Source organism: Physeter macrocephalus, chromosome 19 (assembly GCF_002837175.3).
Source record: "Physeter macrocephalus isolate SW-GA chromosome 19, ASM283717v5, whole genome shotgun sequence".
In the NCBI taxonomy this organism is placed as follows: domain Eukaryota; kingdom Metazoa; phylum Chordata; class Mammalia; order Artiodactyla; family Physeteridae; genus Physeter; species Physeter macrocephalus.
This window is the reverse complement of record NC_041232.1, coordinates 7695754-7723139: the sequence shown is the minus strand read 5'-3', so window position 1 is coordinate 7723139 and position 27386 is coordinate 7695754. Positions and strand designations below refer to the sequence as shown.

Genomic DNA, 27386 nt, shown 5'->3' with positions numbered 1-27386 from the left:
CTGCCCGTGGTGCCGCTGGCCGCTGGCATGTTCTTCACCGCCTGGTTCTTCATTTAGGAGCTCACCTCCCCCACATCCGCTCGGGATATCTGCAAGGAGCTCCTCATCTCTTTGGTGGCCGCGCTCTTCTTGGGCTTTGGGGTCCTCTTCCCGCTGCTCGGGGTCAGCATCTACGAGTGAGCTCCCAAGGGTTCCAACCACGCGGCTTCACCGAATCCCTGCTTTTGTAAATTAATTTTTTTTTTACTATGCCGGAAGTGTCCCATCGGCTGCTCACAATAAAGGCAGATGTGTGACCGAAAAAAAAAGCAGAACATCTTCAGACCCTGCCAGATGTACCCTGGGGAGCAAAGTCACCCCATTAATAATCACTGCTCTGATCTCATCCTCACAGTAACCCTTAAGGTAACGCCTGTGATACTCCCCATTTTACGGATGGTCAAACTGAGACTCAGGGCAGAGGGGTGATGTGACGCGCCCCAGGTCACAGAAAAACTGGAGTGGGGGTCACAGAAAACTGGAGTGGGAGTCACATCAAAAGAGAAAAATTCAAGGGTGGGCGGAAGAGGCAGCCTAACACCCTTCACACGAAGGAAAAATACAGTAGCAGTTCCAGCAAAATCCAGTCCTAACCTTTCCGAGACCCAGAGGTGACTTCACAGCAGAGTCTAATTCTAAGTGGAATGGAAGGCCTCGCTGCAGGCTGTGTGCTTTTAATAATGTTTAAATAAAACATGGGAGCATGGGTGAGATCTCCGCACCAAGCCTGGCTTGTCAGCAGCCCGAGCCGTCATCAATAGTTAATAGACAACCACTCATGGTTCTACTTCTTTTAAACCCAGCATCAATTATATATGGTTCATGAATTATTTATTTGGTGTTACTCTGGGGTATATATTCCACTTTCGGGGGGGAAAAAATGAAAAGAATGTGAGGCCTAAAAGAGATGAGGGGATGTCTCCCTTCTGTGTTGGTGAATTTTCCTGTGAGGAGAAAGCCTCCCATGGATGCAGTGGAGAGGTTCACTGGAACTGGGATCTGGGAAGACTCTGCTAGATCACCAGGAGAAGAGCTTGGGGCGGCTGTGTTCTGGCAGAGGGTTAACAACCGGCTCTCCAGTGTAGGTGGAATCCCAGTTGGTCTGTAGTGTTTTCCAGTCTGTGTGGTGTAAATCTTCCCCCGGGGCTGGTTTCCAGCTAACGAAGCGCTGGGAAGCCACGCCCAGCAGTACTGTTACACGGCATCTCCACTGGACAGACATGATAGACGAAAACAACTTCAATAGCGTGGGCAGAATGTTAGTAAAATTAGGAGAATGTGTTACCTTTGTCTTTGATGTGATTTATTTAATTGTAAGTTGATATTATTCGATTTTTAATAATACGTATTTGTGTAACGGCTGGCTCGCAAAATTCCTGAAAATTCAGCAGTCAGCCCTTGCCAGTCTGTGGGAGCTGGTTCCAGCGCATCACAGGCTCGGAGTCTCCTTGGGCTGGGGTCGCCCTGCCCTGGTTCCGAGTAGGAGGGGCAGAAGCGTGGAGCGCGGAGGCTCTCACATCAAACCTCATCGCTCGCTGACTGTCTCCTTTTTTTTTTTTTTTTTGCGGTACGCGGGCGTCTCACTGCCGTGGCCTCTCCCGTTGCGGAGCACAGGCTCCGGACGCGCAGGCTCAGCGGCCACGGCTCACGGGCCCAGCCGCTCCGCGGCACGTGGGATCTTCCCGGACCGGGGCGCGAACCCGCGTCCCCTGCATCGGCAGGCGGACGCTCAACCACTGCGCCACCAGGGAAGCCCTGTCTCCTTGTAAGCCAGGTTACTTCACCGTGAGAGCTCTGTCCTCTTGAGGAGGACGTTCTTTGACGTCATGCATGAAATGGGGGTGATCAGATCTACCCAGAAAGACTGAAGCGAGCAATCCACACCGCGCCCCTCGCGCCGCCTGTCACGTAACTGTCCCTGCGGGCGTGCTGGCTGCTCTGTGTTCCCCTCTGGGTCTTTCTCCTGTCTTCTGAGAATCTGGCCGTAGCTGGTAAGGGCTTCAGGAAGCCCAAAGCCAGATTCTGTTTATAGCCTTCGTGTTTGTTTTTGCCTTTGGTTTGCTTTGTTGTTTGGCCGCCCAAAGACCCATGTTTCCAAAGTCTAGGTCAGAACAGAGACCCCTCCCACCACCTGCCCCCGGGGGTGTATCCACCGAACCCAGAATTAAGGGTTTCATTTTAAAAAGCTCTCAGCGTTCTTCTCCCGCCAATGGCTCTGAACTTCAGAGCATAAAGATGAATTATTTTGGCTGGGAACTGAAGTATTTAAAAAGGCATTCCATGTGGAGGGCATTTGGGGCCATGAGCAGGGTATAAATAACACCTTTTATAGCTCTCTTGACAGGGAGATAGCTCTCCTAATTACTGTCCCGTTATCTCAGTGTGATCCAAAATGGCCCAACGCGTTTATAAGGCCATGAGCAGGGTATAAATAACACCTTTTATAGCTCTCTTGACAGGGAGATAGCTCTCCTAATTACTGTCCCGTTATCTCAGTGTGATCCAAAATGGCCCAACTATAAACTCCCTGTTCACACACTGCTTCCCTCCCCGCTACTCACGGCCTCCTGTGCTCTCAGCTGGGAGGGGAAAACGTGGGCCTTTGTATCACCCCCGCTTCCAGGCGCTGTGGGCTCCGTCTCCCCACAAAGGTTTCCATACAAAAGCAACTTGGTCCTAAAAGGGACTTAGAACTTGGTGTTGCCAGCCCCAAGACAAATTTCTGAAACGGAATTTTTCCAAGCTCTCCTGATCCCAGGTGGTGAATGTGCTTGTCTCAATTCAAGAGGCGTTATCATCTAACGAAATGAGTTTCTTTGCGTCTGCCTCTGAGATGAGATATCCAGATAATAAAATCTATTACCAAAAGCCTACCTAGGAATAATTGGGTCTATTACTCCCTGACTTGTGGCTTTGTTTCTGCATGGAAAACAGACGCTCCGGTAATTAATCAGAATTGAAAGCTGCTAATACCAATTACAAATAACGCGTGGAGTCTGGAGATGGCAAACAGAAGAGCAAATACTAATCTTGTCCCCAGAGACTTCATCAGTTGGAACTTTTGTCACCTTAGACTTGCTGGAAATTAGAGTAACTTAACCTCCCAAAGTTACTTAAAAAAAAAAAAAAAAAAAAAAGAAAAGTGGGAGAGGAGACATTGATTGAACGGTGCAGGTGTACCTTAAATTATTAAATCCAATTGGAATTGTTTAGATGAGATTAAGCCACACTTAATTGCATGTGAGAGAGGCTTGGGAAGGTTAATCTTCACAACTGAAAGCACAATCATTGTCCCAATTGGACATCTTCAGGAGATAGTGGTCCCAGGGAGCCCCAGATCAGACTCTTAATGTTCTAAATTCGTTTCCAGACTATAATTTGGTTTGAAAAACAATTCATTTCTTTCTGGTGCCTTTTTTCCTTTTTTTGTCTTTTTTGGCTGAACTTAATGAGAAAGTAGATGGAGACCTCAGAACTTGAGGATAGACCAAGCAATGGTAAAGAAAATCGTTTTTTGGGGGAGAATTGGCTGATTTGGAATTGCAAGCATGTGGAAATAGAAATGCATGAGTGAACTGGTCTAAATTAGAGCTCTTTGGGTTGTAAGTGACAAACCTTGAACTGGCTTAAGCAAACGGAGTTTATCAGTTCCTCTAATGAACTGGTCCTTTACAGACAAAAAAAAATTTGCTTACCTTTGCCCTCAAACACTGTTTGGCACATAGGCGTAAAAAGTGCACGCCAAACAAAGTAGGAGCTTGACAGACGCGGCAGAGAACTAGGAGTCAGGAGACTAGGTGCAAATCTCAGTGCCATCACTTCCCTACTGTGTGCCTTTGGTCAAGATGCTCACCTTCTGTGTCTCTGTTATCTGATAAAATAGGGATAGTCATTGCAACTCCATCACATCATTTCAGGCAGATTTAATGAAATAACGCATTTAAATGCTTATCACAGGACATAAAGCAAACTCACTGTCACATCATCATCATTATCTCTGTCTTAATTTGTTCAGGCTGCCGTAACAAAACACCACAGACTGGGTGGCTTATAAACAAACAACAGAAATGTACCATTCACAGTTCCGGAGGTTGGGAAGGCCAAGGTCAAGGCACCAGCATGGTCGCATTTGGGCGAGGGTTCTCTTCCTGGTTCATAGCTGGTGCCTTCTTGCTGTGTCCTCACACAGTGGAAGGGTCTAGGACTGTCTCTGCCTTCTAATCCCATTCATGAGGGCACTGTCCTCATGACCTGATCACTTCCAGAGGCCCCACCTACTAATACCATCACCTTGGGGGTTAGGATTTCAAAATATGAATGGAGTGGAGGGCCAGCGTTCAGACCAAGCAGTCATCATCACTGTCACCTCCCTCATCACCACTGCCACCATTGCCATCATCATTCACCGTCACCACCGTCACCATCCCCATTCTCATCACTATCACCATCGTCACCACCAGCATCACCATGAGAGTGAGACCCAGAGCAGAGAGCGCAGAAGAGCCCCCTCGAGAACAGGCAAGCTCTGAGGAGAGAGCAGAGCAGAGGTATAAGAGCAGAGGTATAAGCCTAGGCAGTGGTTAAATCATTTCCAGTTGGACAGTTCTGGGAATTCTGTCCCCCACGTGCTGTCCCCACCCCACCCCCCACCCCACCCCCCCGTGACCCAGGGGTTCATAGATGCCTCCTTTTTTGTGCTCAGTGTCCTGAGCACCAGCTTCATTGGCATTCTGTTCTTTGCCCAGTCTTGCCTTGGCTGCATTCCAGGTAAATGACCTGGAGCCCATCCTGCTGCATGTCACCTCTGCCGCCTGCCTGCTCACATAATTAGAATCAACACATTCATTTCCCTAACAGCAGTCTAATCTTCCCCCCGAAAAGTTTTCACGTGGAAGAAGAAAGGCAAAGACAAGCTACATCTGTCCTCGTTCAGGCAATTTGCAGCTGTCCGCAACTGACATCCACCCAGCTGGGCAGCCGAGCCAGGCTTCCTGTTCGCTTTTGGTGGGAGGTGATGCAGTCGATGCTGTTATTAAAGTTTGGCAGTGGTTTAGACATGCAGCGTCCTGCTGGAAGGAGGCTTATAAACAAACACTCGGGGAATCCTTCAGGTTCCAGCCTTTTTGAGCTAATTGCTTGGCAGGTGGGGCAAAAAAGATGACTGATGTGACTTCTCAGCAGACGAAAGGGAAAGAACTCAGGAAATAAGATGGTTTTCACTTCTTCTGAGAGGGTGGCCAAACCTCACGAGGTTGTACCCAGTAGCAATGAAATGTGCTATGCCAGGGATCAGCAAATGTTTTCTGTAAAGGGCCGGTAGTAAATATAGTTTAGACTTTGCAGGCCATACTATGTCTGTCGCAACTACTCAACTTTGCTGTAGCACAAAAGCAGCCAGAGACAGTACCTCAATGAATGAGCATGTGTGTTCCAATAAACCTTTATTTACAAAAACAGACTGGCAGTGGGCCAGATTTGGCCTCTAGACTGTGGTTTGCCAGCTGCTACTCTAAGATCTTTTGGAAGGAAAAGCAGTGTAGGGAATGCATAGCAGAAGTAGATTTAAATCATGGCTCTAGCCCTTCCAGACTGTGTGTACAGGGCAAGTCACCTGCTTTCTTTGAGTCTCAGTTTCCTCATCTGTAAAATGGGCTCTAAGGTAACCTGGATATTAGAGGAGTGTCTTGCACGTATTAAATGTCAATAAAGTGTAGCTCTCCCTAGTACCCACCTCCTCACCCCTGCTAAAAATCACGAGGGAGTAAACCTGATGAAAGAAGGCTGCCTAGAGCTTTCCTTTTGGCCCCTGCTATGGGGACAGGATCGGTGATGCCAGTCTTTCTGTAGCTCATTTGAAGGTCTGGCGGCTCTGAGTTTCCCAAGGATGGTCCTTCTGTTGTCCGTTTCAACCAGGGCCCTCCCGCGCCAGGATGCCGCCCTTGGCTCAGCCCACCCATCTCCATCACAAGGACACAAATCAAGATTCTGTGTACACACGTCTCTTGTTAGAATGAGTAGCTAATGAGGGTAGTTTAACGTGAGGCCAACATTGAAGACAGCGTCTGCAGGTCAAGGACACTGTGTTTCAAAGCTAATATTATCTCTGTGTTTTAACTGGTGCGATTTTTAGACAGGGTCTTCGGGATAATTCTGACGTTTGTGTGATGATGCTAATAGTTAAGACTCACTTGACCGGGGTTGGGGGGAGGAGGGGAGGAGATTCCTCTTTGTAGGAGAGATTTGCTCTTTGTGACTCTGTGGATTTACATATTTATTGTTTCTGTTACGGATGTCAGCTGGAGATTGATTTTAACTTGGGTTATGTATAGTTTGTATTTACTTATTATTGTTGTCATTGTTGTGGCCGTTATGAGGATTATTTCTATAACAGCCTACCATTTTTGCCAGGCCTAAACGTGGTTTGTACATTCTGCCATTTTCTTCTCCCAAACTCCCTGTGACCTACCTCCAAATCAAAGTGTCATTCTCAGACCAGCAGCCTTGGCTGCGGGACCTCAGGCCCCACCCCACACCTTTGAGTCATGATCTGCATTTTAACAAGACCCTCAGGTGACTCACACAGACAGGAAGAGCCCTGACGTAGGTGCTTCACCCTGACTCTGTTACAGATGAGGAACAGGAGGCCAAGAAAGGTTTAGAGACAGGGCTTCTCCCATCCAGACCCTAATCACACAGTCTACTGTCCAATTTAGCTTATGGTCCCTGCCTTTGTACCAGTGATTTGGTGGTTTTGCTTCTGTGTCTTTTTCCCCCAGTGACACCGTCTACTTCCTTTCTTCTTCTTCTTCCTTTCTTCTGATTCTTTAAGAAGAATCACTTTCTTCTTAACCCTTCCAGGGCGGGGCCCTAAAGTTGCCTACACACCCAGGAAGGGTTCAACTATCTACTGCGGTGACATTTGCATATGCAAAACTGAGAACCGGCTATTTTTCTGTTTTGTTTTGGTTTTTGGCTGCATTGGGTCTTCCTTGTTGCCTGTGGGCTTTCTCTAGCTTCGGTGAGCGGAGGCTACTCTTCGTTGCCGTGTGCGGGCTTCTCACTGCGGTGGCTTCTCTTGTTGCGGAGCACGAGCTCTAGGCACTCAGGCTTCAGTAGTTGCGGTGCGTGGGCTCAGTACTTGTGGCGCACGGGTGTAGTTGCTCCGAGGCACGTGGGAGCTTCCCGGACCAGGGCTCGAACCAGTGTCCTCTGCATTGGCAGGCGGGTTCTTAACCCCTGCGCCACCAGAGGAGTCTAAACCTCAGGATTTTAGAACAGGGGCCAGGTAGTAAATACTTTCAGCTTTGTGGACCACAGAGTCCCTCTGTCTCAACCTCTGAACTCTGAAAGCAGCTGTAGACAAGAGGTAAACAAACGAGTGTAGTTGTGTTCCAATAAAACTTTATTTACAAAAACGGGCACAGGCCAGATTTGATCCCAGGGGCCAGAGTTCGCGCCTTGTTTGGAACATAAAAGTTGAAAGGGTTTCCTCAGGTGCTGGGATTTGCACAGTAAACTCACAGACCTACTTTAGAGGTTCCGAGGGACCCCACTTGGACATGGGGCCGTTTTGAGGATGGTTTTGCCGAGTTCAGACCATGTCTCTCCCAGGACAGCATCTAGCCTCCAGGGAGAGAATGAGGGGAGGAAAGAGCTTCAAGGGGCTGAGGCTGACGTGCTCCCTGGCGCTGGGAGAAAGCCAGAGAGCCTGTCTCTGAACGGAGGGAAACCAGTGAGAAGCTGCTGGAACCACGCCTGCCTTCCCCAGAGCCAAGCCCCTGGATGAGAAGCAGAAGGTGACCCTGAGCGGCTGCGAGGGCAGGACGGACAGACCTGGGAGAGCCCTGGGCCCAGCTGCGGGGCGGATGTGATGAGGCTGTCCCTCCCAGAGGCACGTGCCACCAGGCCGTAACCTTGAGCTGTGCAGGGGAGGGCGAGAGCGCAGCGCTTGGCGGTTGCTTTTCCTTCCTGCTGGGTCAATTAATGACTAAATGGATGATGAGCAGCCACGTGGCTGTTGTAATTCTAGACTCCGTCAAAGGGAAGATCAAAAAAGTGCGCAGAGGGAGCTTCCTTCCGCATCTCTGAGTCTTCCTGCTGGGTGCCTGGGAGCTGACATGTACTGCCCGTCCGTGCCGTGGCCCACCTCGTGCCCCATCTCATTAAATGGGCACTTCCAATCCTTGGAGCGAGGTGGTATTTTTATCTCTATTTTACACGTTTTAAAGAGGCTTACATAGAGGTGAAGTGACTCGCCCAAGGCTGGATAGCTAGGAAAGATTGGCACCGGGATATGGAATCAGTCTCCTGACACTAAAACCTATTCTCTCAATCTCAGTGCCGGTGTTTCTCAAACATCGAGTGCGTGCAGATCACCCGGGGATGTTGTTCAAAGGCAGAACCTGAGTCAGCAGGGCTGGGACAGGGCCGGAGAGCCTGCATTTGTGACCGGCGTCCTGGTGGTGCTGGCACACGGACCTCACTGGGAGTGGCCGGCCCGACATGATACCCTCTCCTTATTCCAGAGCCTCTGAAGTCACGGGAAGGGGAGGTTTATGTTTTGTAAGATGAGGTCACACAGCAGGAAGCGGCTCATTCAGGATTCCGATTCATGTCGGTGTGATCCAGAGTCTGTGTCTCCTAAATTAATGTCTTCCACCCACCATTATGCCTTTAGCTTGGCTCTCACCTGGGCTCGATTTTGCCTCTCAAGTAATAATATCTTAGAGACATTTCTGGTTGGCACAACTTAGGGGCGGGGTGCTGCCGGTACCTCGTGGGTTAGAGGCTGGGGTTGCTGCCCAGGACCACTCCCTTCCCCCGCTGCCAACAAAGATTCACGTGGCCCCAATGGCAGTAATGCTGAAGTTGAGAAACCCTGCATTTTAGCTCAGCCTTCTTCCGTCCAGAAAATCAAAATCCGTCCAGAACCTCTCTCCGGAGGCCACGTAGTGCCCTTGAATTAGAGGAGTTAGCATTTGAAACCGTCCCACAAAAGCGGCATGAATAAGTGAGAATCATAACTAGCAAAACGTGCATTTCCCGGTGGATGGGTGGAAATTTCCCCGAGTCTGAAACGCGGCCAGGGTGTTCGTGTCTCTGTAACATCCTCTCGCCTCTGCAGATGGAAGCCAAGCAAGTCTAGAGATCACTCTCTTCACCTCTGGTCCTTATCACGCCTGGCCGCCCGCTGCTTATCAGCTTTTTTTGCTGTTTGTGTCGCATGCACCGTTTTCTCTGACAGTAGCTCCTTCGCCTGTTTCTCAGCGAGACGGCACTCACTGTCTCTGGTCCAAGCACAAGGAAAGCCAGGATGGCCTTGATCGCCAAGACCAATATCTCTCTGGCCCTTGTTCTCCCTGATCATTTCTTGCGGGGAACGTATCTAATGATACAAGACCATTAACGGGGGTTGATTTACCCGGGAGGGATTGCTTTCCCCGCTCACCCGACTTCATTCGTGGTGGTACTTTGGTTTGTTGAGAACGCCCGCGAGGGCTTTTAGTTGTGATGAGGCCATCAGATGTGTCTGAAAAAAGAAGGAGATCTGAAGAGGGAAGAAGCAGGGTGATAAATAATGTCTCATACGCGCTCAGCTCTTCACAGTTTACAAGACGCCGGAACGTGGCTTGAGCCTCACAGTATTCTGCGTTGAAGATCGGGAGGGAACTGATATTGATGGAGTTGAGGGGACAGACCCGAGGGTGTGCTCGTTGGTGCCTGGGGAGCAAGTGCGGACGTGGGGCTCGTTGCCAGGTCTTGAGTCGGGTGTGGGTCTCAGCCTCACCGCTGTGCTGACTCTTCGCTGGCTGTGCCTGCCTGGCATAGCTGCTGGGATCTGGTCACTTTGGTCACTGAAGGCTTGGGTGACTTTATTCAGGGGCCGTTTTCCGACTCCTGTATCTGTGGGCAGTGTCTGCAGTCTCTTGCCACGTCTCTCCTGGGATGCTCTGGACACATATGGATGCTGACAGGGATGAGACCTAACCTGCCCTGGGGGGTTGGCACATTGGCAGTCAGGATTTTATGTGATGTGGGGGCATGTTTGCGTGACTTGGGACCTGGCAGGGATGGAGTGGGACAAAACATGAACATGTTCTGGTGGAGGGGGGACTGGAAGGATGTTGGGGACCATGTTTGGGGCATTAAAATGGTATGGCCAGTGGGGCGTGAGACTGAGGTCACCAGATGCCTAAATGAGGCGTGTGGGAGGGCCAGGAGAAATGGGGGAGTGGGAGAGAAGAGACCCCCCAAAACTTGCTGCGTTTCACAAGATGTCATCCAGTAGTTCTGAGAGCAGGAAAGAGGGCTGATGTTTATCGAGCATAAAACTTGCTGTGTTTTATCTGACATTTCAAGCACCTTCCACCCATGAGTCCTCGGCTAGTCCCACAGCACAGTGATGCTGTCAGTACTCCCACTTTACAGATGAGGAGACCGAGGGTCAGGGAGGTGGGTGACAGGCTTGCTCATAGTCATGCCGCAGGTGGTGGAGCTGGGTGGCAAGCCCATGTCTGTGTGAGTTGAAGACCTGTGGTGGTCAGACCCGCTGCATATGGCCCCCACCGTGAATGTAGAGCTGGGAGAATTTAAAGCTGAATATTTATGGGGTGACTGCTAAGTTCCAGCTACTGCATTAGGCATTTGGGATATTAGGCTGAGTATAGCCCTACTCATAAGGAGCTCAGTATAGCAGGAAATTAGAAATTGGAAATTAATTACAATCCGATGGAGGTGTGTGCTTAACTCAGTGACTTGTCCCAATACACAGAGGTGAAAGTGGCTGATTCTACCCAGGGGAGCCAGAGAGGCCATCCCAGAAGAGGTGGCTGTGGAATGGGGTCTTGAGGGATGAGTAGGAGTTCACTTGTCAGAGTAGAGAAGAGCACTCGAGGTGGAGGAATGGTAGGTTCAAAGGCACAGAGGCATGAAAAGGACACGGCGCATTTGAGCACTGTGGGAATCACTGATGTGTGGGTGCACTGTTGGCCGTGGAAGGAGAGGAACCTTGGAAGGTGAGTTGGAAGAAAGACTGTGGAAGCCTTGATAGGCTCAACTGCACAGTCTGGACTTGGGGAGGTGAAGAGGCACTGAAGGCTCTTAGGCAGGAGAGGACTTGATTGGATTAAAAAGATTCTCCCTTGGATGCTGTATGGAATGTGGATTGGAGAGGGGGCTGGATTGAAGAGGAGGACCAGGACGATGAGAACCCTCAGGAGATGGTGATGAAGACTAAATTTACAGGGGATGGAGAGCAGGGGAAAGAGGCAAGAGATAAGCCCACTGTGTTGATATGAGATACTGGATTTGAGGATCAGAGAAGGGGCCAGGGGTACATAGGAATAAGTTGTTCTCACGCTTTAACTTCTTTGGATGCAAAACCTGAGGCCACTTGAGAAGTTTCAAAGTCCGGTTCAAGAGTTCAGTAATTCAGAGTTCAGAGTTTCAATAGTTTCTCTATTTCTGCAGTCATGTGGGGTCGTGGGCTGGGAAGATCTATGAGCTTCATTTCCATTTAAATTGAAATAAGACATGTCAAAGGTGGCTTGATAATTACTGCCTGGAGCAATGGCCCTCTGATGGGGGAAGTGTGGTGTGGTGTACATGGTACAGAGAATTTCCGCATTTGAGGCTTAATTACGTTGATATAATTATTTGTCAGGAAAATCAGGTGGCACAGATATGTCATATTTGCACTGGACCAGAAAAAAATGAAATGCCTTTTTTCCTTTCTGCAGGAAGCAGTTGGGTGGGCAGCTCTGGGAAGCGGGGAGCGGGGTGTTCGGATTCACACCAGGTCAGGATGTCTTTCTGCGGCTGGAGGTTTTGTGAGGGCCCTGCGGGTGTCACCCTTGAGAGAGTTGCACTCCGGTGACAGTTCTTTGTCCCTTTCTGAAGATGCTGCAGCAGAAGTCACAGGCTGGGGCGGTTCTAGGGCTGGGAGGGCTACGAGCTCTGAGTAGTTAGAGCTGTGAGGAACCTTAGAGAGGTTTTTAAAAAGTTTTATTTGCAAACCTTGTGACCCTAAGACTCACAGCCCACTGGTGCCTTGAAGCCTACCCTCCCCACTGCCATCCTGCTGGCTCCAAAGACCCTCAGCCACATTCCCCTCTGTGTGTGAGGGTCTCATGCCCTTCCAAGGAGGCTGTGCCTTATGCCACTCCCTACCCATCAGGAGAAACGTGGGACCACAAGAATCAAGTTCAGGGCCCCCTTCTCACACCTGTAGCCCCAGCCCGTGGCACTGTTATGACTCGAGTAGCTGGAGCCGGGGTGTAGGCAAAAATGGCTCATCCGAAGCGTGAGAACAGAGAAAGGCGAGAGGCACACGCTTGCTGACAGAGAGATGACCTGGGTAGGAAAGACTCCAGTTCTGCTTCTGCCTGCCAGTGGCCCAGCAACCTTGGCCAGGAGGCTTCCTGCCCCGAGCCTCAGTTTGGGCCCCTGGTATATGGCGTGTGTGTCCACAGATGTTTACGTGATGCGTGGACGTGCGTAGCAAATACCTCTGAGACTTTCTGCAGGCCGGCTCTTTATCATCTAGAACAGCCCAAGTTACCTAAAATATTAACTTTCCAGAAAGTTATAAAGGCCCTCAGGTAGTAGCTGGGGGCATTTTAAAACAATCAGCTTGAAAAATGAGAAGAGAAATGAAAGATAGCAAGCAGCCGCCCGGAGCCCCACGCGTTCTTCTGCCTGGAGATACCGGAGAGTCCTGGCAGGGCAGGGGCGCCACGGTCCCCTGCTTGTCCGCCTGGCTAACTCCATTCTGCCTTTCCTATAAAACTTTTGCCCCAGTGCGTGTCCAATAGATGTGTCTATGCACACGTGAAGAAGTGAACACAGGATAGAGACACACCAACATAGTCATCAAGAGGGGCTGTCCTCAAGGTAACAGACTGAAGGGCAATTTTTAATGTTTTTTTTTTCCTCTGGCAACGCTCTTTTCTAAATTCTGTGTAATGAACCCTATTAGAACCAGAAAAGAAAGGTAATGATGTCTAAAAGAAAAATAAAAGATCACACGGTGTTATATTAGTTTGCTCGGGCTGCTGTAACCAAGTACCACGAACCGGGTAGCTCGGTAAAACAGCAACACATTGTCTCACGTTCTGGAGACTAGAAATCTGAAATCAAGATGTCGTCAGCAGGGCCTTGCTCCCCTGAAGGCGCTAGAGAAGAAACTGTCCCATGCCTCTCTCCTGGTGGTTTGCCGGCAATCTTTGATGTTCCTTAGATTATAGGTGCATCTCTTGAATCTTTTGTCTCCACGCGGCGCTCTCCCTCTGTGGCTTCACATCATCTTCCCTCTGCGCGTGACTGGTGCCATTTCCAAATTTCCCTCTTCTCATAAGAGCACCGGTCATGTTGGATTAGGTCCCTCTCTCACGACCTTGTTTTAACTTGATTGCCTCTGTAAAGACCCTGACTCCAAACACAGTTGCATTCTGAACTACTGGGGATTAGGATTTCAACATATCTTTGAGGGGGACATTGTACAACCTATAAACAGATGTGCTCCAAGAAACGAGAAGCAGCTCAGGGTTCCTACAGGGTTTTCCTTTGTGGGTGAGGGAGTCACCGGAGATGGGGCCTGTGGGTGAAGAAGTGTCAGTGTTACTGTGAGGGCCAGCCTCCAAGATGGTTCTCAGCGGTCCCCATCTCTGCCTTCACACCCCTCTGTAGCCTCCTCCGTACTGTATCGGAGTTGGTCTGCGTGACCAATAGATGGTCAGGAGCAATGGTATGTCACTTGGAGGCTAGGTTATAAAAGGTCTTTGGCATTTGCCTTGCTGTCCCTTGGATCACTTGCTCTGGTAAAGCCAGCCACCGTGTCATGAGGATACTCAAGCAGCTCAGTGGGGGCCCTCGTGGCAGGGAGCTAAGGCCTCCAGCGGATAGCCATGTCAGCGAGCTTTCTAAAAAGGACTCTCCAGCTTCAGGGCAGCCTTCAGACAACCATAGCCATGGCTGACATCTTCACTGTAACATCGTGACAAATCCTGTGTAGGTTTCCCATTGCTGTTGCAGCAAGTTACCACAAACATAGTAGCTTTAAAATAACACAGTTTATTCTCTGATAGTTATGGAGGTCAGAAGTCCAAAATGAGTCTTAAGGGGTTAAAATCAAGGTAAAAGGAGGGCTGGCTCCTTCTGGAGGCCCCAGGGGATGATCCATTCCTTGCTTCTTCCAGCTTCTAGAGGCAGCCAGCATTTCTTGGCTCCTGGCTGCATCACTCCAATCCATGATTCCATCATCACAGCACTGTTTTCTTCCCCACTGACCCTCTCACCTCCCTTTTATAAGGACCCTTATGATTACATTAAGGGCCACCCAGCTTATCCACATAAGCCAGGATAAACTCTCATCTTAATATTTTTAATTTAGTCACATCTGCAAAATTCCTTTTGCCATCTAAGTGAACATATTCACATGTTTCGGGGATTAGTACGTGGACATCTTTGGGGGCCTTATTCATCCTACCATAGACCATGAGCCAGAACCACACAGGTAAGCCACCTCTGAATTCCTGACCCACAGAAAACCATGAGAGAGAATGATATTTGATATTTCAAAATGACTAGGTGTTGAGGCAATTTGTTATGTAGCAATAAATAACTAATACAGACTGGGGGTTGTAATCCAGCATTTGTTTGTAACACTTGACAATCGTAATTCTGGATTTACTGTAATGTTTTCCTTGAAATATACAACTAGAAGAGTGTGCACATCTTAAAAGTGTACAGTTGGATGAATTTTTACAGACTGAAAACACCCTCAGCTGTTTTTAATAATGAAGCCTGGATATAGCCCAGATGCCTGTGTGCTCTGTACCAGTAATTCTCCTGTTTGCTCTCAGATTCATTCCCACCGTTTCTCTGCTGTGCTCTAAACTGTTTTTAAGAGCTTGCCTTCTGGTAGGTTCAGCCAAATGAACGGCAGTCAGGGACAGTTGAAAGACAGGAGGAATAGAGGAACCAGGGTATTTCTCCCCCTCTCTCGCACTGCCTTGGGGTCGGGGGTGGGGTGGGGTGGGGCATCCCTGACTGCAGCCCAGCCTCTGTAATTCCGGATCCCATTTGGGACCCTCCTCCCTGACTGCAGCTCCCATTGGGCAGCCTGCTTTTGCCCGTTGGATGGCCCAACTTCTTGGCTTTTCCTTCCAGCCCTAGGTTGGCAGTGCCTTCCTGTAGTTGTTAATCTCTTCTGGCTTCTCATCTTTTCCATCACCTGAAAAACCAATTCCCTATATTAAATTCCTTTGGTTGAATGATCTAGAGTGATTTCTATTTTCCTGACTGATACAGGCTCCTTGGAGGCATTGCATTAAATCCTTCTGGCTTCAACAAAAAAGTATCAGGTTCACGGAATTCATTTTCTGAAAAATGAGGCTATCTTCACTATACAGTCCCTGCAGGTTTCATGTTTTCGGAGTCTTTACTTTGAAAGAAGGAAATGGGAACCTTTGTTATGTATCAAGTACGTGCCACAGTATTAGGTATACCAGATATACGCAGTTTTACATTATTTCACTTGTTCCTTGCAATACCGTTTGTCGCAGAATAACACTGTCATTTTAGCAGATGAGGAACTGAAAGTAAGGAAGGGTTAGTAATTCTTCAAACTTCACATAGTGCTTCAGGGTTCATCTTGTCCTAAAACCAGAGCTTCTCCTGCTGCTCCCATGTTGTTGGTAGTTTGCATCTCCCCCTCCCCACCAGCCAGAGTCCCTCCCTAAGTGTGGTTGGGCTTCAGCTTCCCTCGGTTTCATAGAGCACTCATCAATTTTCAAGGAGAAATACCAGAAATACCAGCCCCCACCCCCACCCCGCGTGCCCGCAACCAACGTGTATAAGTGTCTTCCTTGAGGATTCAGGAGGCATTTCCAGGAGGATTGAGATCATTTGAAGTGTGGCAGAGTTGGGAGTTCTAGTTGATGCTGATGGATGGAGCACAGGGCAGTACTGGGGTGAAGCACTTAGCTTGGTGGTTCAGAGAAAGGACTCAGGCCCCACATTGCCTGGGTCTGTGCAGTGATCGATTAGGCATGCCTGCCACAGGCGAAGAAAAGGACAGGAGGAGTCGTGAGGTGCTTCCTGACCCTTTGGAAACAGGCAGGCCTGAGCTTGAACCTATGTGTCACTGTCTAGCTGGGTGACTTTGGGATCTTTGATGAGTCTCTCTGTGTCTGTCACCACATCATTAAAATAAAACACTTTGCAGGATGATTATGAAGAAAGGACATTGTCTAGTGACAACTGCCTTCTCCCTAGTCCCCTTCCAGCTGGAGGTTGGGCTCTTTTTCAGTCTTAAATAAGAGAATCTGATGCATCACTTGGGGTTTTCTAAGGGGCACCCCAACTCTTTCCCAAAATGGGACTGAACGCTTCCTGCTAATGCTCACTCCATTGCCAATATGGCCTTGGAGCTCTTGCCAGGACACGATGCATGGGGCTTTTACTTTCCCCCATAGCCTCCTTTCTCCCAGGCAAGTGACCCTTGGGCAATTTGAATGAAACAGTGGCAGTTCCTCATAACCTTGCTTTCTGGGAAGACTCCTGCCAGCTCTGGAGACACAGGCATCCTTGGATGAAGCAGGAGCAAATAGAGGCAAAGGGGAATATAACTGTGGGCTGGGGTCAGGAGACCTGGGTCCACTCTAGCCTGTCATGTCTTGGGTGCATGTCCCTGAGCAAGTGACTTAACCTTCCTGAGGCTCAGCCTGCTCATCTGTAAAATGGGGATAATGAGGCTGCCATGAGAGGCATTGAGCAGGTGGACCAGGGGGTTGTTGATTGCAGCGCAGAGAGAAATGAAGTCCTGTATTTTTAATTTTCTGATAATAAAAGTAAATCGTATTCTTTGCAGAGTATTGGGAGAAGTACAAAAAGGGGGGAAAATCACCTGACATCTCACTGCACAGAGATAATAGCTCTGCTATGAGTTTGTTGTAATGTTCTCGTGTTACTTTTGTTTTGTTTTGTTTTTGCGGTACGCGGGCCTCTCACTGTTGCAGCTTCTCCCATTGCGGAGCACAGGCTCCGGACGCATAGGCTCAGCGGCCATGGCCCACGGGCCCAGCCGCTCTGCGGCACATGGGATCCTCCCGGACCAGGGCACGAACCCGTGTCTCCTGCATCAGCAGGCGGACTGTCAACCACTGCGCCACCAGGGAAGCCCGCGTGTTACTGTTTATATTGTACGTGATTCTGAGGGTTTTTATAAAGATTGCATGAGATAAGGTTTTTTTCAAACATCTAGTAGCACACCTGCCCATGTAAGAAATAGAAATAAATACGTTCATTTATTAACTATTCACAAATACTTATTAAGTATGTGCTATGTGTCAGACTGGGAATATTTGTGTGTGTATCTGTAAATACACATGAGAACACACATTCACACGTGTATGTATTTATATTTATACATTTACTTTTCTATATACTACATGTATACTTTATATAAACATATATTTATACACATTTACACAGCATATGCAGGTGCATATAATTTTTTCTTAACACCAGGCTCTGTAACATGAAGTTTCTATTTGTCCTTAGCACATCAGAAAAGAATAACAAGGTGAATTTTCATCAGGTTTTGAGGATGTTTTGAGATAGTCTGATCTATAGTATAAACTAGGTGAAATTAACTTTGGGAGGCCTTGCGGGACACCTCCAAAGTTTAGAGAGGCAACCTCCAGAGCCGCAGAAAGTGACATAGGAGAGTCCTGTGCATCTGCAGGCAGGAGAGGGTCCTCTGAAGATTGAGATGCCCGGGGCAGAGAACCCAGACAACAGTTTTAAATATTAGCCTCTAATGGAACATCACAAGAGGAGATGATTTTAATTGCAGCCACTAATTATCGTACAAACTGCTCCCAACACGGGCAACTCCACACAGCACGTTCCAGGGGGAGCAGCCTGGGAGTTTAACAAGGGTTGGTGACTCTCTCATGTGATGCAGGGGAGGCTGGCGCGCACACATACCTCGTAGTCTTGTGTTGATCTCTGTGTGCGTGGTGTGTATTACGTGTGCCTTAGCGTGTGTGCCTCCTTCATTCACCTCTTACAGTCATGCAGTAACGCCATTCACTCAATCCCAAGACATATTGAATGCCTGCTCTGTTCTAGACAGCAACAATACAGAAAGATCAGGGCCCTGAAAGAACGATGCTCATGGAAGTTAGGGTTTTATCTACACTGCCTGTGCCTAGATCAGTGCTGCTGGCACATAGTTCATGCTCCGTAGATGCTTATTGAATGAATGGTATGACAGTATATATATATATATGTATATATATATATATATATATATATATATATATATATAAAATGAATATATAATTATGTTAGTATGTTGTGTGTTTATTACAATGTATATCACTACATTGTAGCTGAGGAGTAGTATGGACATATGGTATACTTATTAGTAGGTTCCTATTGTACACGTCTTACTGTCTAAATACTTTTGTTCCCTAATTTCCGCCCCCCCCAACTTCTTCCTGCTCCAGCCCCCAAAGAGAGAGAAAAACAGAGAAGGCCAAGCTCATACTTGGCCTCAAAACACAATCCCATCTGCGTAGCAGTCCTGACCCGATCCTGAGCGCTGCTGGTCATGGAGGTGGAAGAAGGGCCGAGAGGGGGCCTCCCCTGTGCCCCCTTCTCCTGCTGCACCACCCTCCATGTCTCTCGAGCCGTCTCTGGCTTGGGCCTTGTTTTGTCTGCCCGCAGGAGACTAGTGTAGGCACCGCATCCACTTTGCCTAATGACTTGGTCTCGGCAGTCAGCAGACTAGTTGGTTTTCAAGTTGAAACAGGAAAGGTTTGCCGATTGCTGATTACACAGACTCTGAATTTCCCAAATCCGTCTCCCTGGGAGGTTCCTGCTGAGCCTGAGGCGCGTCCCCAGGCAGATGGGGGTGGGGCGCAGAGGGCAAGGGGCACAGTGGAGGGTGGCGGTAGCGGCAGGTCCCCGGCACCACAGGCCTCACCTGTCTGTTGATGGTTTTCTTGCTCTCAGCTCTCCTTACTGTCTAGCTAACTCGTCCTCTGAGCTGCCCTTGCTTTCCACCCCTGTCTTTCCTCTGCAGATGGTGAAAAAGCTTTCAGAGTCCTGCTTTCCAGCCTCCTGATTCTCTGCGTGACCTTGGCAAACCTCCCCGGTGACGTGGGGACACCCACCCAATTGCTCCTTGTTCTCCTCTGAGGGTTAAAACGTAGTGATGCCACCGCTGGCCAAGGCTTTCCTCTCTGCCAAGCTCATTCGATCCTCACAACAGCCCTGGGAAGGGGACTGCGGCTGCCCCCATTTTACCCGTGGGGGTCAGAGAGGTTGAGTAACTTGCTGAAAGTCACACAGCCAGTGAGTGGTAGAGCTGGGATTCGAACCCTGGCATCCTGGCTCCAGAGCCTACTTTCACTTTCATGATATTATGGGTCTGATGCATCTCAGGTCCCTATTTCCTCTGCTCACCTGCTTGGTCCTGGCTCAGAGCCACCTGTCCCTGAGACCCAGCATCCTTCCCCTCCCTGTCCTCTGTCCGCCAGGAGGCTTCATGCGGATCGAGACTGTAAGACCTCGTTGCTCCCTCCGTGTGACGTTGACGTGGGCCAAGGTCACCCAGGCACAACCAGGAGGGGACATCTGGGCTCTTCTCTCTCAGCTCGTGTGGCCTAAGGGCCTCACCTGAGAACCCAAGACTTGGCTGCCTAGTTTTGTGGTCTCCCGGCTGCGTGACCTTGGGTGGGTCTTTTTGCTGTTCTGGTGCTTAGTTTCCTCATCTCTAAAAGAAACATTCACCACGTGCCTGGAAGGGCCCAGACATGGACATGGGTAGCATCTCCGTGTCTTACAGATACACAGGTGCCTCGTCCCCTCGCCTCCCAGGGACGCTGTCATCCTGGCCCACTAGCAAGAAGCAGCGCTCGGGCGGTGCTCCTGTAACCTCCTGGGATTGTGTGCCCAGCCATTTTCCTAGGTGTCTTTATGAGCTGACGAGTTCGCATCCTGGGCAAACACCGCCCCCACCCCGCCGTCCCACGGTGTGTTATTTCCTCCGACAGTCCACCGACCTTCTGCCTGGGGGCCCTGCCTCAGACCGTTTCTCACCTTGTCAGCACCAAGATGGGGATTTCGCAGCTGGCAGTTTCGGCCGACGGCACCACTCCCCCACCTCTCCACGCCAGCCCTTCTCTCGTCAGCTGGGCTTGCTTCTTTGGCTTTCTTGGTCTTTGCTCACTCTCTCTCTCAAGTTGGAGAAGACTCAAAATCAGTGTAAAGGCACAGACTTACAATGCCGTGAATGGACAAGCTGGTCTGCTCTGCAGAGCTAAGCGTGTCCCTGTAACGAGGAGCAGCCCTGGTCCCCACTGGCTTTCACCGGGGTGGGCAAACAGAGCCCCAGAAAGATCACTGGCCTGGGAGCGGGGCAGACGGGGGTTCCGCTCCTTGCAGCCTTGAGTGACTTCAGTGGCCTCGGTTTCCTCATCTACAAAATAAAGAAAAACAATCCCAGGCTCAGAGAGGGGCTGTGAACGGTTCACGGTCCCGCAGCTAGCGGGTTGCGTGGGGAGCTGGGAATTGTACTTAGATTGACCCTCAATCCTTATGTTTTCCCCCCTTCACGCTCTCATCAGTTGGTATATACATGTTTCTTAAAAGACAGCAGTCAAAAAAGAAACTTGACATAATTAGAGCAGCTCAAAAGAGAAATCCTATCCATAACCCCTCTTTGCTCCCATCCATAAATATTCTCAACTGCAAGTGCTTTCCCAACTGCATGTGTGCTATTTGCATGTAGACTTGGGCACGATATTCTCTGTTCTCTTCTGCGTGCTTAACGTTATTTCACAGAAGCGTTCCGTACTGCCACCGTCCTCATTTCTAATGTTGACGTCTGCCTAACAGCATCAAAGTGACGCGCTGTGATTTCCGTAACCAGTCCCAGTTGCTGGGTGACAGGCGGCTCTCAGCCTCTCATGTCATCAGTAGCACTGCCCCAGGCATCCTCGGGTACAGGGAGGGCCTTGCTCTGTGTTCTGGTTTTATACCCCATGGGATTAATTCCCAGAAGGTGGGTTTCTGGGTTTAACCCAGGGTTTCTCAGGCTGGACAGTGTTGACATTTGTGTGAAGTAACCCTTCATGGTGGAGGTTGCCCTGTGCGTTGTAAGATGCTGGGCAGCGCCCTTGACCTCTACTCTGCTAGATGCCGTCAGGCTCCCAAGTGTGACAACCAGAAATGCCTCTGGACATCGCCTGATGTCCCCTGGAGGGCAAACTCACCCTCAGTTGACAGTCATTGTGTTGAAGGGGAGGAGTGTGGTAATAACGTTACAAATGAAAGTCAGAGATTTTCCAGAGAGTCTGGACAAAAATCCCATCAGGGCAGAAGGTAACAGGATGAGCGTGGAGGGTCAGATGCACCAAGCTTGGATTCCAGCGCGAGTTCCAGTTCAAGCTTGCGCTGCCCCAGGCCTCATTTCCTCATCTGTGAAATGGGATCAGTAATAGAGCCACGTGCCAGACTTGTGAGGAGTGAGTCAGGCCAGGAGCATGGAACGCTGAGCACAGTGCTGGGCGTGGAAATGTCTCAGTAAACGCCAGCGTGCTGGCCGGCTCCGCAGGGAGCCCCTCTGGGGTTTCCATCTTTGCCTTTTGCTGTCTTTGGGGATGGAAAGTTGGGGGAGTCGCTCTCAGCCTCTCATGTCATCAGTAGCACTGCCCCAGGCATCCTCGGGTACAGGGAGGGCCTTGCTCTGTGTTCTGGTTTTATACCCCATGGGATTAATTCCCAGAAGGTGGGTTTCTGGGTTTAACCCAGGGTTTCTCAGGCTGGACAGTGTTGACATTTGTGTGAAGTAACCCTTCATGGTGGAGGTTGCCCTGTGCGTTGTAAGATGCTGGGCAGCGCCCTTGACCTCTACTCTGCTAGATGCCGTCAGGCTCCCAAGTGTGACAACCAGAAATGCCTCTGGACATCGCCTGATGTCCCCTGGAGGGCAAACTCACCCTCAGTTGACAGTCATTGTGTTGAAGGGGAGGAGTGTGGGAATAACGTTACAAATGAAAGTCAGAGATTTTCCAGAGAGTCTGGACAAAAATCCCATCAGGGCAGAAGGTAACAGGATGAGCGTGGAGGGTCAGATGCACCAAGCTTGGATTCCAGCGCGAGTTCCAGTTCAAGCTTGCGCTGCCCCAGGCCTCATTTCCTCATCTGTGAAATGGGATCAGTAATAGAGCCACGTGCCAGACTTGTGAGGAGTGAGTCAGGCCAGGAGCATGGAACGCTGAGCACAGTGCTGGGCGTGGAAAGGTCTCAGTAAACGCCAGCCGTGCTGGCCGGCTCCGCGGGGAGCCCCTCTGGGGTTTCCATCTTTGCCTTTTGCTGTCTTTGGGGATGGAAAGTTGGGGGAGTCTAGGTGACAGAGTTGTGAGGGACCCGTTCTTGTTCTGCCCTCCCCCCCATCTCCCGCTCCACATCCATCCCTGGGACAGAGGCTCCGCTTCCAGAACCAGCCTCCGCACCTCTCCTGGGAAACATTCATTGACTCATCCATTGACCCATCTATCCAGGGTGTCCTCTTGGGGCCGGCACCCCCGGTGTGGGTGAGTGAGCTCTGTGCGGGGCCGTGCCCTGGAGCCCCCAGGCACCCACTTCCTCCTCTGTAAAATCCAGAGCATCTGAGGGTCCACGAGCCTGGCCATAGAGAGAGCCCCTCATGGGCACGCACCACGTCACAGGGTCCCAGTGAGCGCCAGGCTCCTCCGCAGAGCTCTCGTAGGCGGGTGGGGGTCTTGCCCAAGGCCAGCGTGTGCTGTGGTCTCTGTCTCCAGGAGAAGTACGTGGAGGAGCTCGCCGCAGTGAGACAGACCCTCCAGACAGACCTGGAGACGTCCATCCGGCGGATCGCCGACCTGCAGGCAGCCTTGGAAGAGGTGGTGTCCAGCGACAGCGACACGGAGAGGTAAGCTACCAGGAGCCGGCTGGGGCTGGGCGTGGCAGGCGGGCTGCACCTGGGGAGCTCTGCAGCCTTTAGTGGACAGTGCTCCCCCCTCAGGTCTGGGGGTCCGGGGACTCAGGCACGCCGGGGCGTGGGAGGAATAACTGGCCGCCTCAGGCGAGCGGAGGCAGGATGCTTCCCCGCTGGTGGTGACGTCTCCGTGTTACCGCCAAACGCCTAGAGCCCGGCTCGCCGAGGCTTTGGGGAGACAATCTGGAGGAATGGCTGCAAAGTGGCCTCCAGTGTGTGATCTCGGGCAGGTCACACATCCAGTCTGGGCCTAATTCCCTCATCTGTAAAGTGGACATAGCACTACCGGGCAAAGCACATGAAATTGCCAAGAGTTGACCCCTTTTGACCTACAGAGGGGACGTTCCGTATACTCCACTCACTCCCCGCCTCGTAGCTTGTGAGTGAGGGTAGAGTGAGTCACTAGGTGACCAGCGTCGGGACATGTAAGTGCTGCAGGAGTGTGGGCCGTGTCTGCACAGGATAATGAGCGTTATTTCACAGAGGCAGCAGCTGGTCAAGGGTGCAGGATTAGAGCGCTGGCCCTCAGCTTCAACGTCAGGGCTTCTCTCCTCCCTCAGAGGACAGATAGGCCGCCTCCCGCCGACTCCAGCCAAGTCTCAAGCTGCACAGGCCGTGAGTGGGCCGCCCCGCTGGGAGGGGTTAGACGTGTCCCGGCGGGCACACGGCCCTGGCTGTCACCCTGCGGACGGCCCGTGGCGTCCTGTCGCCCTGTGCTCCCTCTGTAGCGTTGACACGTTATGTCTCTGGAAATCATAGCTGCCCATCTTGCTGCGGCATCTCCACCTCCATCTCAGCCTCTGCAGCAAAGCCTGGGCGACAGGGAGAGACGTTCTCTTTGTGCAGAAAATGAGACCGTGAGGGGCGGCTGGATGCCCCGAGTTACCCGTCAGGTGTGGTTCCTCCCGGGACCAGCCAGCCACCTCTTGCTGGGGTGTGGGCAGGGCCAGCTGCCGACTGGCGGGAGGTGTGGGTGAGCCGGGCAGCAGGGGAGGAGAGAGAGTTGTGTGTGGGCTGTGGTCCAGCCCGTGGGAAGAACCAGGCATCTGTGTTAGAGCTGACCACGCCCAGTCCAGAAAAAAGACTGGAAGGAAACACACCAACGTTCTAATACATTGGGAAGGCATTATTGGTGACCTAAATTTTTATTTTTTTCAGGCTTATGTAGATTTTTCTCAAATTTCCGTAACAAACATGCACACACATCCCTAGCTGTACTAGCGTCCTCTTTGGGAGATCTTGCTCATATAAGTCATGTACTTTATACCCCGATAGGAGGCCATGAGCACATTCTCTCCTTGATGCAGTCCTGGGCGGGTGACAGCTGCTCAGCAGCGTGTAGCCTCTGACTTTGCCATGAATATGTTCATTCTCAGCATCAGTGTGACAGAGACCCAGTGGACTCGCCATGTTCTAGCCTCTAAATCAAGGGCGTTGTCTCAGACGTCCTCAGTTTGTGCAAAAATGGCTCCCACACAAACATTGTAAGGATTTCTACCACGCCCTGCTAGTTTCCACAGCTGCCAAATTGCTGGTGAAATGGCTAATACTGATGCTGCAGCTGCTTCCAGCTCAGGGTCACATTCAAGAACCCCCTCCGCCTCCCCTCCTCCGGTTTTATTAGTGTCATAACAGAACTAACATCTGTAATTACAAACCCCTGGCATCAGTATTACCCGCTCGATGCTTGGCTGGCCTCTCCATTAATAGAAATGCTAGGGCTTTTGCATTAATCATAATGGGAATTAATGGCTGTATATACTAATATTCTTTGTTCTTTTTTGTGTGTGTGAATGAGCAAAACTTTTAAACCATTTTTACTTGCATAGCAATAGATTGCTTTTCTAATAAACAATAAAAGTTCTAAAAATAACAAGATTGGAAAGAGGCAGAGCGTCCGTGCTTGGAGGTGCGGGGACAGGCTGGACAGAAGGTGTGACAGAGAACAAGGAGCAGGTTCTCACCTGGGGCATGAGGTCCTGGCAGTGAGGTCACAGGTGGTTACAGACATCACTCCGCTCTCTGTTTATAGGGGAGCCCCTCAGGCCTTAAAGGGACCCTGCCTGCACCCTCCTCCTCCTAATAGGAGATGCTTTTATCTGTCTTTGCTCCAGGTGACAAGCCTCGCGCTCACCCCCAGGTTCCCATCCAGCTTTTCTGAGCTCTAGTCCCTGGGCCCCCAGGGATCCAATCTGAACCCTAGCTTTCTGTCTGCATTTTCATGATCTTTTGTCTCTGGGGCTTTACATCTTCATCTCGGCTGGACGTCTGGTGCCTTTTCCTCGTCCGAATCTCCAGTGTCCGCCCAGTACCTGACTCACGCTTCCCGACATTGGAGGGGCCCTCACCTGCGTCTCAGGGTTGTGCGAGGGGTGAAATGATCATAGAACCCCAGGTGTGAAGAAATGCATCTTGTACCTGGAAGAGCCCAGGCGGTGCATGGGATTCTTGCAACTGGAAGTGGGGGCAGCTTGGGGAGGGCGCAGGCGCTGCGTTTCAGCCAGCCTGGTTTCCAGTCAGGGATCCAGAGGTTCATGTCTGCATGACCTTCTGTAAGTTATTCAACCTCTCTGAGCCTCAGTCTCTTCATTTGTAAGACGGGTTGATAATAAGACGTAAGTGAAAAAATCTGACCCAGGTTTAGTACCTTTTACCTGGCAGGGCCTCAGCCGTCATCAGTTCCATTCATTCATTCATGTGATCGATTCTACGTGTTCCGCACCAGACACTGTGCCGAGTGTTTGTCTTATTCCACTTGCTTCTTGTTATCATGTTTCTCCATCTTACAGATACAGGGAGATTTAATAACTTGCCCGAGGTCAGGCGGAAGTTAAATTCCTGAGGGAGTAGTGAGGGAGGAGAGCACAGGTATGGTCTCTGCCTTCGTGGAACCCACATTGTGATGGGCGCGCGCGTGTATGTGTGTGTGTGTCCCCACCCACGAATACAGTAGACAGACTGACGAATAAAATGCTAGGATACAGTAGGAATTACGAAGACAGAGAACGCAGAGCTCTGATGAATAACACGGGAGGTAGACATGGCCTCTCTGAGAGGAAGAACTGAACTGACCTGGATTAAAAGAAGGAGCCAGACGCGGGAGCTCTGGAGAAAAGTGAGTCAGGGCAAGTGAGGAACGCTCTAGGAAGTGAAAGTTGACCAGCGTGCCCCAGTGAGATCAGCGGGAAAGAAAGGCTCTCCTCCTCTTGATCCTTCCCTCTCTCCCACCTTTCTTCCCCTTTTGAAGTGGCCCATGGAAGCCCACCGTGTCCGCGTGAAGCGCCCCAGAACCCCAGGCAGGACTGACAGCCACAATCTGTGGGTCCACCGTGGAATGAGAATGCGGGGCTTCTTGTTCAGAACAGGTTCGGAATTCTAAGGCAGCCACAGCAGAGTGTCACACCAAGCACAGGCCCCTCTGGGCACGGGCTGTAAGCCTGCGAAGCCAGCCCTGAGCCCAGGGTGGTTTTCGGGAAGCATCTCCTAATGCTCGGTAGGCCCAGGTCCTGACTCGCTGTCTTGTAACTTAGATTTGAAACTTCCACAGAGCGTGGGTTTCAATAATAGCATAGGAGTGGGGGAAGACTGGGGAAAAGTTGCCACAGAGAAGCCTCAGCACTTCTCAAGTCTCAGTTTCAGAGGATTAGTGTCGTGCAAACCGTGCTGTCTGGCCGCAGCACGGCTCAGTTGGTTATCAGCAGTGCAAAGAAATACGTGCACCACTGGGTTCTAGAGCCGAAGTCCAGAGCAGAGCCCCAGCTCCTGCCCCAGGGCCAGCCCGAGCTCGTCCCCATCCTGACAGCTCAGCCCTGCACTCCCCTCTTAATTGCTTCATCGCCTGGGGAAAGAGGGCTGGATTGGAGCCTGAGGGACTGGGCCGAGGTCTGTCTCCAAACTGAGCTCTCAATTAGGATTCAGACCCACTCTGGGAGAGAGAGAGAGCTGTGCTTCAGCTGGAGGTGAGTTTCTTTGGGAGACTTGTTCAAATTATGAAAAGTTGCATTTCCCCATGTTGGGTATTAGATCCGAATGTAACGGGCCTTCCAGGCTGGAAACGTGGCTACGTGCTCAGAAAGCCAGGTGGCCAGTGCGGCAGCATTTAACCACATACCCGCCTACACCGGGGCCCTTGCGGTATAACTTAGATCATGGCGTCATCCTCCTTAGATTAATGGAGAAATGCTTTAAGCTGTTCCCCCAGGCCTGGAGCCTGCTCGTTACTCATGGAGGGAGGGGTGCATCAGCTGACAGCCCCATCTGTTCCTGGCCCAGGTCTGCAGCTGCTCTGTCATCACCTTGGCTGGGAGTTTGG

The 27386-nt window shown here is 50.6% G+C and overlaps 1 protein-coding gene across 1 annotated transcript in view; it reads left to right on the top strand.

Moving 5' to 3' along the window:
• MYO18B (myosin XVIIIB) overlaps nt 1-27386 on the top strand; it is a gene marked incomplete at its 5' end in the record, with an annotated part of 183949 nt that overhangs the window by 121288 nt on the left and 35275 nt on the right. The window contains one exon of the mRNA XM_055080677.1: nt 22878-23008. Coding sequence (XP_054936652.1) covers nt 22878-23008 — 131 coding nt within the window. The remainder of the gene's footprint in view (nt 1-22877; nt 23009-27386) is intronic.